General features: G+C 43.8%; 1 protein-coding gene across 2 annotated transcripts in view; it reads right to left on the bottom strand.

Annotated features, from left to right (window-relative positions):
* Positions 1 to 13,924, bottom strand: part of SEPTIN8 (septin 8) — a 68,287-nt gene that overhangs the window by 37,936 nt on the left and 16,427 nt on the right. For both annotated transcript variants that reach the window (XM_032769205.2, XM_032769206.1), the window contains exon 2: positions 538 to 652. In XM_032769205.2, the coding sequence (XP_032625096.1) occupies positions 538 to 652 (115 nt within the window). The remainder of the gene's footprint in view (positions 1 to 537; positions 653 to 13,924) is intronic.

Below are 13,924 nucleotides of genomic sequence, written 5' to 3'. Positions count from 1 at the left end.
TAGAGAACTTTAACTCTGGAGATCTATTCTGAGGGGAACCTGTAACACACACTTATCAGTGGTTTACACTTTACATTATTCCCAAATCTAATACAGACTCATTGTTACACTTTCGCAAAGTCATTTAAGGACAAAACTTTCCAAAAGTGCCCACTAATTTTGAGTGCCTAGTGCATGATAGGCCATTGGCAGAACACCCACAACTCCAACTGATATTGAACACAGCTGAGGGTGCTCAGAGCTTATGAAAGGCAGACCAGAGGCGTCGAAAGTTGGGCCTACAAAATAAGCTAGCACTTTTGAAAATTTAGGCCTATGTGGTTTGCCCAAGGTCACACAGAGAGTTTGTGACAGAGCAGGGAACTGAACAAATTTTGGCCTTAACTTCTCTGCATTTTCCATGTAAAATTCCAGCAACGGTACTTATCTGTCTTTGTGACATGCTCTGACATCCATGGATCTCATGCGCTACTAGATGATTATTTATTGTATTACTATTACTAAGAATTTCCCTAGTCTGTGGTAAACTCTGCTTACCCACACAGAGGATGTTGAAGCTGAATCCTTGTGTTACAGATTTGCTGACAAGCTGATCTGGGAGACTATCAAATCCAACATGGCCCCCCAGGGAAAGATTCCGCTTCTCTTCATTCTGTTAAAGCAAACAGAGTCAATTTAGCGAGAACACGTTAAGAGAGTCAATAGCGCAAGGGCCAAGGGATAAAATCACAAGAAACGTTACCATCGTACTCAAGGCAGCGCGTGTTTCCGAGTCACTGAGGGAATCCTACCACTACCCGCACAGAGGTTTATTATGTTTTGATATCCACATTCCGGACATACTGGTAATTATAGCCAAGCATCAGTAGAAAAAAATCTAATCTTAACAGGGAATTATCTTAAAGAGACAGCACACTAAAGTGCTGAGCCACTCTGGAAGAAAAAGTCAGGGCAAGATTCAGCTGCATCCAGCTTGTGGAGAATAAAGCAGGAAAAAAAAAAATCTTCCCATGTTTTATCGATCACTTCCCTCCCCCTTTTATGTTCTGAGAAGTTCCTGCACTGAATGATGTCAGAGCTAGTCTAGGGCTCCTTCAGAGCCCTTGATCTTTTTCCTTTGGCTTTGCCTTAGCAGCTTTGTTCAATCATACTTCCAGGGGTACATCTTACAAGGGGAGGCAAATGAACCCTCTCACCTCACCATCTGTGACCATACCAGTTCCTCTTCTTCTTCAGCTGTTCCTATCTCTCCCACCCTCCCCCCACACATACACCTTACAATCCCATCTGTCGCCTTCCTCCCCAAGTGGAAGAAGAAGCTGGTCACTTCTACTGGAAGCTTTGTTTAGAAATAAATAAATAGGATTGACACTGGAGGAAATAACTCAGAGTAATAAAATGTCTCTCTTAATAAATCACAGACAGAAAGGCATGGAGCCTCCAGTCTGCTCCAGCTCCCAGGATTTTATGCTACTGTTCCTGGGGCTCTGAGTAAATACACACAAGCAAGGAAGTAATCAGCCCAGCAGAAGACACAGGCCAAACATCTGATGGCATAACCAATCAGCTCCAGGCTTCAATAAGCTAGCATTTGTTTATACAGGGACTGAATTTGGCCCAGGGACTCTACAGGATTATTATCTTTCCTTGTAGCTTAAGCCTATTGGTCCCAGAAATTGACAAATATGCTTGCAGTTCTATTCACCTTGCAAAGTTTAACTCTCTGCCTGCCAAGGGCAATCAATGGAATGCATAACAAGGGCACAGAGACTTAGCACAGACACTGCCTGCCACTGCACACGGAAAAGGGAAAAAGAAAATTGTCAACTGAAAATCCAGAACCACTGTTACTAGTTAGGAAAGTGCATAAAAAGGCTGAACTCAGCCCTGGAATAAGCAGACTAGTTACTGGCTCAATACAGGAGTAAAGGGGTGCAGTTCTGTGCCCTGTGTTACACAGGAGGTCAGTCTAGATGATCTAATGGTGCCTTCTGGCTTTAAAATCTATGGGACATTGATTTCACTAGAATCAATGGACAAGGGAAATTGCGTCCAGTATCCTTAGTCCATGTGATTCGGAATAGAACTGTTGCAAAGTGTTTAATTTTTCTATATATGTTTAGATTTACAATCAACTTTCACCTTGTCTCCACACAGCCAAATAATACCACCAAAACCAACTGAGCAGACCACTGAATTTACAAACTGTTTTTTCTTTTCGTTTTCAAGTTGCCTCTAAATGCAGTCAGACCTAATGGAGAAACAAATGTCCAGAAATGTTAGGGTACTGCTTATTCAGTTTCATCCTAACATTTCCTTTGTGGAATCACACATTTGCTGTTGTGACATATTTAAATACAGCTTTTTTTTTCTTTTTTTTTTAAATTACCAGCACAGGGAGGTAAAGATAAGTGTCAATTTATCTGATCAGGTTTTCCTGCTCCTGTTCCAATCCCACACTACTCTGCCCTGATGTTCCAGTGTGTAACACAGCCAGACTACAGAAGCCATGCATTTAGAATAAAGCTAATAGGCTATCATATTTTAATATATATTCCCATGGGGGAGGGGAAAGTTCTAAAAGCAGTAACTTGAAATTCATTCTCTCTGTGACAGCAAGATTCCTAAACAAAAGATTAACGTGTTTAATTTCATCTCAAGTCAAAGTTCTCTTCAGTCCTGCCTTGGGAAGAATAAATAAGTATTTTCTTTATTTTAAAAAGACTTTTAATTACAAAAGGAATTTTTAAATGGCTGAGGCAGCTACCACATTTGAAATAAGACTGAACCTTCTTTTCTGTGGGTGTTGATCTGTTTTTATTATCTTTCAGATGAAAATTATCACAATGCTCTCCCTGAGCAGAAAGAAAAGCTGACCATAATCGTTTGTTTTCTTGCAATCAATTCCTGTTTAATCTATCAGTATTGACTGTTCTCACCAAACAACAAGGAAGAAGCCATCACCAAAAAAATCCACTTCGAGAGAGTCTATTCAGGCTCAAATGTGGTCAAGTGCTTAGATACCAAAAGTATTTCCCATTGTTTATCAACTAAACTAGGACCTGCATTCAGAAATAACTCATGTTCTCCCTAAGCCATGTTCACTTGGCCTATAAACACACTGTATTCAGGTGTTGAAATTCCCCTGCTTTCCTCCACTAATTGGCCAGGCTAGTCAGAGATTACACTAGTGTAATCTTTCAGGCCTTTGGCTTATTTTTCAGTTCTTACTTCGCATCTCTTTCCATGGTGACATGTTTCAGAGTGGTAGCCATGTTAGTCTGTATCAGCAAAAACAACGAAGAGTCCTTGTGGCACCTTAGAGACTAACAAATTTATTTGGGCATAAGCTTTCTAGAGCTAGAGCCCACTTTATCAGATGCATGGAGTGGAAAATACAGGAGCAGGTATAAATACATGAAAGGATGGGAGTTGTCTGACCAAGTGTGAGGTCAGCAGGATGTCAAGGGAGGAAAAATAACTTTTGAAGTGGTAATGAGAGTGGCCCATCTCACACCTCTTTCAGACACATCTTGTCTACTGTCTGAAATGGGCCACTCTCATTACCACTTCAAAAGTTATTTTTCCTCCCTTGGCATCCTGCTGTCAATTGAATTGTCTCATTAGACTGACCTCACCCTTGGTCAGACAACTCCCATCTTTTCATGTATTTATACCTGCTCCTGTATTTTCCACTCCATGCATCTGATGAAGTGGGCTCTAGCTCACAAAAGCTTATGCCCAAATAAATGTGTTAGTTTCTAAGGTACCACAAGGACTCCTCAACTCTTTCCATGTCACTTCATTTCCAACCATGTCATGGAGCTGGGTACTGCAGTACATTAGCATACTCAGCTCTCACTCCAGAAGACACTGGTTCAACTCTTAACAGCGGGAGTAAGTCAACCTTCCCATCGCATTTTGGGATGATTTGTAGTCTTGGACCAAAGCCAGCCTAGCGAGCATACATCCATACCTGAGAACCCTCTGCCTGCCAATGCATTTCAGGCCTGAGCTGCCTGTCAGGGCCTTGTCTACACTATGGAATTAAGTCAGAGTAATGTGGCTTACTTCAGCCTAACTCTGTGTCTACCCTACGACAGCAGCTGAAGGGCAGTGGGTCTCCAACTGTGAGTAGGGCTGACAGCCAACAGGCGATGTAAGTAACGCAGTGTCTACATAGATACTGTGTCACCCTTACTATGTCAACCTAAGCGCTACGCCTCTCGTGGAGGTGGAGTTATTAGGGTCGGTGTAGTGGGTGACTTACATCGGCGGGAGCAACGTTGTAGGTTGACCCTTACATCAACCTAACTCTGTAGTGTAGACCAAGCCCTAGACAGGCGCCTCAAGCCTGAAATGCATTGGCAGGCAGGGGCCCCCTGTTTCCAGGCATAGGATGTATTGAGAGTCTGGAGCCTCCCTACCACCTGCCTGCACTGTGCTTGACCAGTTGTTCTTGGTCCATTTTCATAAGCACAAAATTAATGCACAAAATTTTTCAAGAAAAATGACACATTTCCTCTTCCCTGCCCCCTTTCTGTGCCTTACTCAAATTGCTGTTTACGTTTTGTCTTAGTGTTTGCTCTTTCTCTTTTCCTCTTGCTTCTTACAAGGAACACACTGTGACAGGGACTAGCAAAAGCACCATCTGGACAGCTAAAGAACTCCTTGAGGCTTCCGCCCACATTCACTCCAGCCTCTCAAAGCTGGCTTCCCTTTCGCCCTACCCACATCCCTTAGAGAGAATCCTCCCCCGACATGGTCACACAGGTTAAGATATTATCAGGTAGAGTCATTCTGATGCAGAAACTATGCGGCAGGAAAGCATATTGCTTACACAGAAAATCGACTGTTACGGTTATGCGTGCATGGTGGGGGGGATCGGGGGTCAACCAAGCCTAACCAAAAACATACACCAGAAGTTTAAGATGCTTTCCATAATCACCACTGTCTGGAAAGGAAATAAACAAGGCTGCCTGAGAGCTATGATTAGAATTAGAATGCCCCCAAAAGACTTGAGAGATGTTCCTAGGCAACAGCCAGCATCACTGTGACTGATTTTAAAGCAGGCTCTAGCGAGGCCAAGCTAAATCAAAAACTAAAACATGATCAGGGAAGGGAAGAAGAAAAGCCAAATTCCCAACAGTTCTTCTTTTGCTTCTCTTTGCAATGTTTAGTTACAGGGTGGTATGTGTCAAGAAAGGAGGTGCATCATTGCAAATGCCCCTGTTAAAACATCGAATCTCTAAACTGGTGGTGAGGTTAAAAATACAGTGAATGGCAAAAATGTGTCCAGTATAGTTGTGATGATGTTGTTTTTCTCTCTTATTTTTCTCAATGGTGACATAATTTGATCCAAATCCAAGACCCCGTTGCCACTTTAGGCAAAGCAGAAGTCAGCTGAATCTACTGGAAAGAAAACAACCATTGCATTGCCGATAAAGACTAACATGGCTACCACTCTGAAACATTGCATTACTGTTACCCTACCATAGTCCAACTGCTGCAGCTACCTAGAAGGCATTAACGGTATGGCAAGGGCAGTTGATTTGTTCGATTTTTCTATGGGAAGCTTCCGGCAGCTTTGATTGGAAAGGTAACTCAACCACCTGTTTAAAAAAAACAAACAAACCACACTTCAGCTGAAATATATTTAGTGGGTGCGTGTGAGAGAGAGACAGACAGAGAGAGGGAGAAGTACCAACAAAAATTAATATAAAGTACAGAGATCAGAGAAAAAGGTATATTTTTCTGTATTTTTTCCAGTTTGCTAACTTTGTGCTCTTCACAGCTCTTTGTGTAGAATCAGTTTCCCTGTATAGCCAGTTCCTCTTGTTGTTTGGATAGATCTTTCATATAAACAACCAAGGAGAGGAAGACTTTTTAACAAAATATAGGAAACTGATTATCAAAGTACCATGACTAGTGCAGGGCTGGTGGAGTACCTGAAACTATTTGTATCTCTTTTTTAAGATGGTTAGATTTCAAATGTACAGTCTTCAACACATCTGCTTTCACCACACTACCAGGTTATCTCAATGACACATTAACGCAGTTCTAACAGTAATGAAGGTGTGTCCCATCAGCTTGAAAGTGACACAGATTATCAAACAGTGACCAAAGGTGTCTAGGTGCTTCACAGAAGAAATACACAACTCCTACCCCAAAGAGTTTACAGTCTAAATTGTAGGTGTGACAACTAATAGAGGTGACAAATAGTAAGGAGGCAACAGAGCTTTTACAGAAGGCAAAAAGACAAATAAAAATGTTTCCTTGGCCGTTTTTAAATCCAGTGGAAACCATATTTTATTTGATCCCCCTGCCAGGTCTGCAAACCAGACAATGCAGAATTGAGCTAATGCAGAAGAGCCGGGACGTGAAACTGACTAGCCTGTTTTCACTGCATTGGAAAATGGAAATAGACTGTATAAAAGAGTAAATCAGATATTTAAACTGTAATAGCTACGGTGTCATTGGTACCCCACAAGGAAGGAAATCAGGCCCTGATCCTGCAGCTCTTACTTAAATCATTAGTCCCATTTGACTAGTCCACAGCAGCCACATCTTCTGTAATGCTTCTGTTCTTTGGTAGTAACAGCAACTAAGAAGAATTACTACTTTCATTCACAAACATACGTTAGAGGCTCTGCAGGGAGAGGTCCAGATAAGTTTTCCCACTTCTGACAAGCCAGGCCTTCCACGGGCTATGGAGGCCCTTCCTCCAGTTTATTCACATCCCAGTCAGCTTGCAGCTGGTCTGTGAATAATTCTGAGGCTTTAGCCTGTTCCTCTTAGATGAGAAAAAATACTTTTTATACACTTTGCAACATAGTAATTATTCGCTTGCTACAGATCTGTGACACACAGATTCCCACAATAAAAAGCCTTGTAGTGTTAAATAATATCTTCCCAGTCACTTAGTGCCATCCAATGACAGGCTGCCATCAGGATTTTACTCAGAGCTTTCCAAAGTGCTCTTTGAAGATTTTCTACGCAATGAGATATTATCTGGAGTTTTAACTGGGACACTAAAGGCTTGTTTGTATTAAGAACCTATGATTTGGTGGGGAACAAAAGAATTATCAGAAAATCAGGATCAAATTCATTAACAGCTCTAAAGTGCTTTAAATATTTTAACTACGTCAATCATGCCAGAGAATCTCTGAGTGAGCTGTACCGTATACCATTTAAACTGCACAAATGGGCAGTATTAGTTTGATCGTGCTGTGGCTGAGGATGCCAGAGGAAACTTCATGACACCAACCATTGGCCAGAAGGAAATGGATTTCTTCCTATGTTTTGATTGTTTCCTCATCAGGACAAGGATCCATAGGTGAAGTACCAAGCAAACTTTTGGCAGTATAAATAAAATCATTAATAACAAAAATTTGCAAAAACACTAGGGATAACTGATCAGGACAGGCAGAGAAATATACCATTTCAAACCAGTATCCACTCGCCCAGTGGGTGAGGTAATACCTTTTATTGGACCAGCTTCTGTTGCTGCTAGACAAGCTTTTGAGCTCCCCAGAGCTCTTCTTCAGGTCTGACGATATACAAACTGACATTCATACCTTTGTGTTGATTATAACATATCCTCCCCCAGTACCTCTTGCAGCTAGAAGATTGCACCTACTGACTTGTGAAGGTTACAAAAAGGGACACGGGGACAAGGAGGAATAGAGTCACAATTTTTTCTACTACTTTAGGTCCATCCATGTCCCCACCAAAAAGACATCAAAGCCTTAATCCAATAGATTCAAAACAGTCTTTGAGGGCTTGTCTACACCACGCAGCTTTTGACAAGGCTGTGTCAACACAGCCTTGTCGCTAAATGTCAGCATGTGCAAATGTTCTTTGTCCGTACTTTGTCGACACTTTTGTCAACAAAATACTTTCAGCCCCGCAAGCGATGTTAGCTTTGTTGGCAGGGGGGATTAAGTACCCATGAAAGACAAAAGTTTGTCGACAACTTTGCAGTGTAGACACACCCTGAGAGAGCTAAGATTTCATTAAGAATAGAGTGGAAAAGGTGATAAGTATTTTACTACAAAACAGAGACTACAGTAAATACATTTGGGTATGGGGAGGTGTAGTGTATCAGAATTCAGCAGTATTCCCTTAAATAGTTTGCAAGCTGTCTATTGGTCCCCACTGTCTTCTATGTCTCAGAAGCCACCGGAGCAGCAGCGTGCACGTGTAACCAGGCCTTATACACTGTATGTAGTCATCTGACACAGCTATTTGGACCCCATTTTGCCTGTGTGGTTCCTTCCTGTTATGTCTGTGGTGTGATTTGCTCTTTACACCCAGGAGGAACAGTAAGGAGGGACAAACCACCGACAACAGAAAGCAGGTGTCGCTATAAGGCAGTAACTCCTTACGTTTTCCTGTCACAGCCTCTTCTTACTCATGTCCTGGATGCCGTTCCCTTGGACATCTGCCATCATCTCTTCTTTTGCCTGCCACCCAACCATTGCTCTCTTTTTCCCCTCATATATTTTTTCTTGCGTTCTCCTTCCTCTTTTCCCTGCTCACCTGAAATCTCCCTGCTTCTCAGGAGGTTCGAGACATCCACCAGTAACTTCCTCAGACTGAGATGCATGCATTTTGTGCTGAGAGAAGTATCATGGAAGCCAAGCAAATGCAAGATTGGGTTGATGTACAGCTACCTGAGCCTGCACTGCCATACAGGTGAGCTGCATGCATGTGACCAGCTGCATTCAGGGGCCTATGGAGGAGCAAGGAGCGTAGGAAGGTGGCCTTCAAGGAACAACCTCAGCAGGACTATTTTCAAAGCCCAAAGTGTCCAATTCTATGAGGTGTTGATTTCCACTACCATTTTAGGAGCTGAGGGCCCTCAGCACCTTGTAGGATGTAGCCTCTGCTCTCTGCAGTCACCAACTGGCCAGAAAACATATCATTAATGGAAGGTGAACATTTTGTCCTTCTTTTTCAAAACAGAAAGTGCCCAAGGAGAGGCTGCACCAAAAAAAGATCAGAGGGACCAAACTAGGAAGCTTTTGAATGAAGGGGTGGGCATCAGGCATTCTACATACTAACAAGCCTTAGCTAGCAGGAAAAGGTGGCAAAGGAACGAAGAGAAAAAACAGCAGCAGCCAGTTTGGTCGTGGTCCTTTAATGAAGTCAGATGTAGTTTTCCTGCTCCCAAACTCTTCCTGTTTTCATCCCCAAATTAGCATCAATTTCAAACTATATCATCCCATTTTCCAGCCCCTACTCCCAAGAAGATTCTTTTCACTGCAACACGTGCACTTTACAGAGAACGCCACCATCAGACTAACTCTGCTTCCTCTCGCGTGTACCATTTCCCCAGCAGGCCTCTGGCGAAGAAAGGAGTCGTGCTGTCTTATGCCTGCTGTGGATCTGACCCCTGTGGGTTCTCAGAAATGCAGGTGGCAGTGTGAGCAGGGCAGTCCTCAAAAGGGACTATCAGCACAGACTCACCTGAAAAAGTCCTCCTGCTTTACTTGACCTAAAAATCTGGTCTTTGCCAACTGCCAGTTTTAATCTTAACCTCATTTTAATGAGAAATGCTGTTTGACAACTGACTCTTGTGTTTTTAACAGGCAACAACCCCAACACTTTTAAATGATTTTGTTTTTTTCTTAATGTGGCAACTCAAAGCAAAAAATAAGCAAGTGCCACAGGCCCAATTTATCTGGTTAAGTCTGATGCTCAGTATGTTCATTAAAATCTTAGACTCTACTCTGGCAAACACTTAAGCACATGAGCAACTTGCAAGTAAAGTTTTGAGGATCAAGACTTAATATGTAAATCATGCAGCTGTTACTCAAGGAAAACACCACAGGAGTGAGAACTGTTGGGCTTGGACCCTAAGGGATTATATAAATGCGGCATTTTCTTGTTTCTAAAACTCCCCCTAACCTCCCCTTCTATGGCAAACTAAAGCATGTGAAACAAAAGATAAATAGCAGGCAGTTTTCCCAGGCAAAGGCTTAACAGAAAAAAAATGTTCTTTTTCATAAAAAATAAAAATGGCTTTATTTTAAGAAAGTCATAAATTGTAAATTTAACAGGTACAGGGTTCCCCACCAATGAGCCCAGCCCTTGAGAACACTCCCTGAACTGTCGTCACGGCTTGGAAGAATAAAAATTGGAATAAAATTGCTGACTGCCTTAACTCCAGCCAAGGTGTCTAATTAGAACTAAGGTTGCCAATTTTGGTTGGATGTTTTCCTGGAGATTTAATCCCGTGACATAATATTTAATTAAAGATTAATCTTTAATTCCTGGAGACTCCAGGCCAATACTGGAGGGCTGGCAACCCTAATTAGAACACGGTTGAGGCTGTAGCATTCCAAGAGCTAATCTGATAATTGGGAGGACGAATGGTTGGACTGGAACCGAGTCCTCTAGTTTCAATGCCAGGAAACTGTGACAAGTTTCACTGACAGCCATGTTTAAAGCTTGCATCTCTGAGCCTTTCTGTTTACTGCTTTCTTCAATAAAACAATGGAAGCCAACTCTACACAGTCACAGGGCGTTGCATCGAAGGGCTTTTCCAGCTTGGAAACTGTCATGGACAGAATATGTTTTCATTTACAGAGCATCCTCGGTCCTAGGGAAGTAGGTAAGAGTCACATGTGCATAGTGCAGAATTTGGCTCTTAGAGCCAGGAAGCAGCCCAAGAACTATAGCCTGGATTCAAACACCATCACACCAGGAGCTGAATTTTGTAGCTTGGGTAAGCTATAAAATTGGCATCGTTAGCCCAGCACCCATCAGTACCCTGTAACATCAAATGTATTATGAGATTTGTTCTTCTGTATTATAGTAGCAGCACCGGGGGGGGAGGGGGGGGGCAGTCAGGGATCATGGCCCCTGGTTGCAAGCATTGTACAAAACACATAGCAAACAGATGGAGGAAAGGGTTTACAGTCTAACCAAACTACAGTGTGAACAGGATACAAGGAGAAACTAATGTTAAGGAGACAGATTGCAGTTCCCAGCCCTCAGTTATTAAAAAAAGTGAGATGAAAAGAAGGAGGGAAGTTATATTTTTACATACAAAATATCCCTTAGGTGCCATTTCTGGGCCCAAACCTGTGAGGTTCTGAATACCCTCAGCACAACTGGTCTTCGCTGGGAGTGGAGGATGCTCAGCAGATAGCAGGATCGGGCCTCTTATTAATCACAAAGAAAATGACTTTACCTCAGAGATGGGCAATCTACAGCCTCCAGGCCACATCCGGCCCACGGGACCATCCTGCCCGGCCCCCAAGCTCCTGGCCTGGGAAGCTAGCCCTGGCCCCTCCCACGCTGTTCCCCCTCTCCCGCAGCCTCAGCCTGCTCCACCGCGGGCACAATGCTCTGGGCGGCAGGGCTGTGAGTTCCTGGGGCAGTGCAGCTGCGGAACCTGGCCTGACCCGGTGCTCTGTGCTGCACTGTGGTGGTGGCGGTGGCGTGGCCCAGCTCCAGCCGGGCAGCGCAGCTATAGTGCAGCCAGCCACCGGTGCTCCAGGCAGTGCGGTAAGGGGGCAGAGAGTAGGGGGATTGGATAGAGGGCAGGGGAGTTCAGGGGTAGTCGGGGGGGGAAAGGGTCAGGGGGCAGTCAGTGAAGGAGGTGGGGTGAATGGGGTGGTGGGGGAAGTCAGGGGCAGGGGTTCTGGGGGCAGTCAGGGGACAAGGAGAAGGGGTGGTTGGATGGGGCAGGAGTTCCAAGGGGCAGTCAGGAATGAGAGGAGGGGTTGGATGGGGAGAGGGGGGAGTCCAGGGGCGGTCAGGGGACAGAGAGTGAGGTGTGTGTCAGGGAACGGGGGGGTTGGATGCGGCAGAAGTCCCTGGGTGGGGCAGATAGGAGGTGGTGGCCAGGCCACAACCCCCTCCCCTAACTGGCCCTGCATAAAATTTACGAAACCTGATGTGTCCCTTAGGCCAAAAACTTTGCCCACTCCTTCTTTACCTTCTCGTTCTCTGCTCCCTGGCACAACGGCACAACATCAAACACTCTAATGCAAAAGTCAATGGCATTGATTAAGATACTATTCACTTGCCTCCCAAATGAAAAATGAATGGCACGGGGAAATTACTCATTCATGTTGCAGCTCTGCAGTAATTCAGGGCCCTCCAAAGGAATCTTAATTATGACTAAGGTGGGGTGGGGGAAGGAAGATTACGCAGAATAACTTGGCTAACCTTTTGACAGGTAAGTGGGCAGGGTGAGGCAGTCTCAGAGGCTTACTCATTCTGTAACGCCTTACTTTTGTCTGTCTGTCCTTCCCACCACCGACAATGTGTGTCTTAACCACACAGCTCCCTGCTGGTCTGGATGTCAGACCTGTGCAAGAGCGAGAAATCATGTTGTCCTCTAATGGCTGCAGTCTACACAGGATACAAACCCTTATATAACTACAACAATACTACCGTATATGGAAGGCATGATCCTGGGAGGCACTGAGAACCCACAACCAGATCAGACCGTCCATCACATAGGGCCCTTCCTCTGACTGTCTCCAAGAGCTTTACAGAGACAGAAATGTTATTGTTCTCACTTTACAGATGGGGAAACCGAGGCATGGGTTGGTTGAGTGATTTGTCTAATGTCGCACAAGGAGTTAGTGTCAGAAATAAAACACAGGTTTCCTGGCGCCAGCCCCTGGCTCCAACCAGGAATGTTTCAAAGTTAATGCTAGTTTCTATATCAATAATATGCCAGATGATTTTCCTTCAAGTTCCCACCCTTCTGATCCTGTACCTTTTACTTTACTAAATCCTTTCTTTTGTTATTAAATAGACCACCCACCAACTGACATTTTTTAGGGGCTGAGCAGCACGTACCGCAAAGTTTCATGGAGTAAAGTTTCTTTATCTGGGCCTGGCAGATTAGGAGGAGTAATGGCAAAGCCACTGTCTGACCTTCCAGGAGCACTTTTATGATCCTGGCAATGCTCAGACTAAAATTCACAACAGACCCAGGATTTTTTTTTACAGATTAAAACGTTATCTTCCCTGAACCCATGTGCTGAGCACTATTAAATAACATATTACTGCTCTGTCAAGCAAGTTTGACATTATGTAAAAATGCTGGTTAAAGAATAATAGCATCAAAGAGGTAGCAAATTCATAGCTCGGGATAGGTTAATGATGGCTAAGAGGTGCTGAGGCAGACAGCAAAGCAAGTATCCATAGAGGGTTTAGGTAAACTATCCATACTCTTATAGAGGCAGTCGATAATCATAACACAGTTAGCTGTGGCCTGATGAGCAGAGTGCTCAGTATTAAAATTCACCATATGATGAGATATTGATGGTACAAAGCTAGACAGAAGAGAGGAGACTCCCTGACCTTTGTGATGCTAGAAAACTGTAACATCTAATAGCAATGCAGGTGATACTGAGGCTATGTCTTCACTACCCGCCATATCGGCGGGTAGCAATCGATTTCTCAGGGATCGATATATCGCGTCTCATCTAGATGCGATATATCAATTTCCGAACGAGCCCCTATCGATCCCGGAAGTCCACCAACCCGAACGGCGGTAGCAGAGTCGACATGGGGAGCCACGGACATCGATCCCGCGCCGTGAGGACGGTAGGTAATTCAGTCTAAGATACTTCAACTTCAGCTATGTTATTCACGTAGCTGAAGTTGCGTATCTTAGATCGATTTCCCCCCGTAGTGTAGACCAGCCCTGAGACTCCACTGGACCCCAATTCAGGTAAGCAGTTAAGCACCCATTTAAGAGTCACTGAAGTCAATAGGACATAAGCATATCGTTAAGTGTTTTGTTCAATCAGGGCCTGGTATTTCAAAGCAAAGGCAAAAGTTTAATGGATCAATAAGAGCATTTAAACATGGGGTTTGTATTCATTATTTGTATTATGATTGCAGTCTGCTGCATTTGAGCTTCTCTCTTTTGCCTCAGCACAGAGTTGGC

The sequence above is a fragment of the Chelonoidis abingdonii genome, chromosome 7, assembly GCF_003597395.2.
Source record: "Chelonoidis abingdonii isolate Lonesome George chromosome 7, CheloAbing_2.0, whole genome shotgun sequence".
Classification (NCBI taxonomy): domain Eukaryota; kingdom Metazoa; phylum Chordata; order Testudines; family Testudinidae; genus Chelonoidis; species Chelonoidis abingdonii.
The sequence above is the reverse complement of the archived record's forward strand: the minus strand, read 5'-3'. Positions and strand labels throughout refer to the sequence as shown.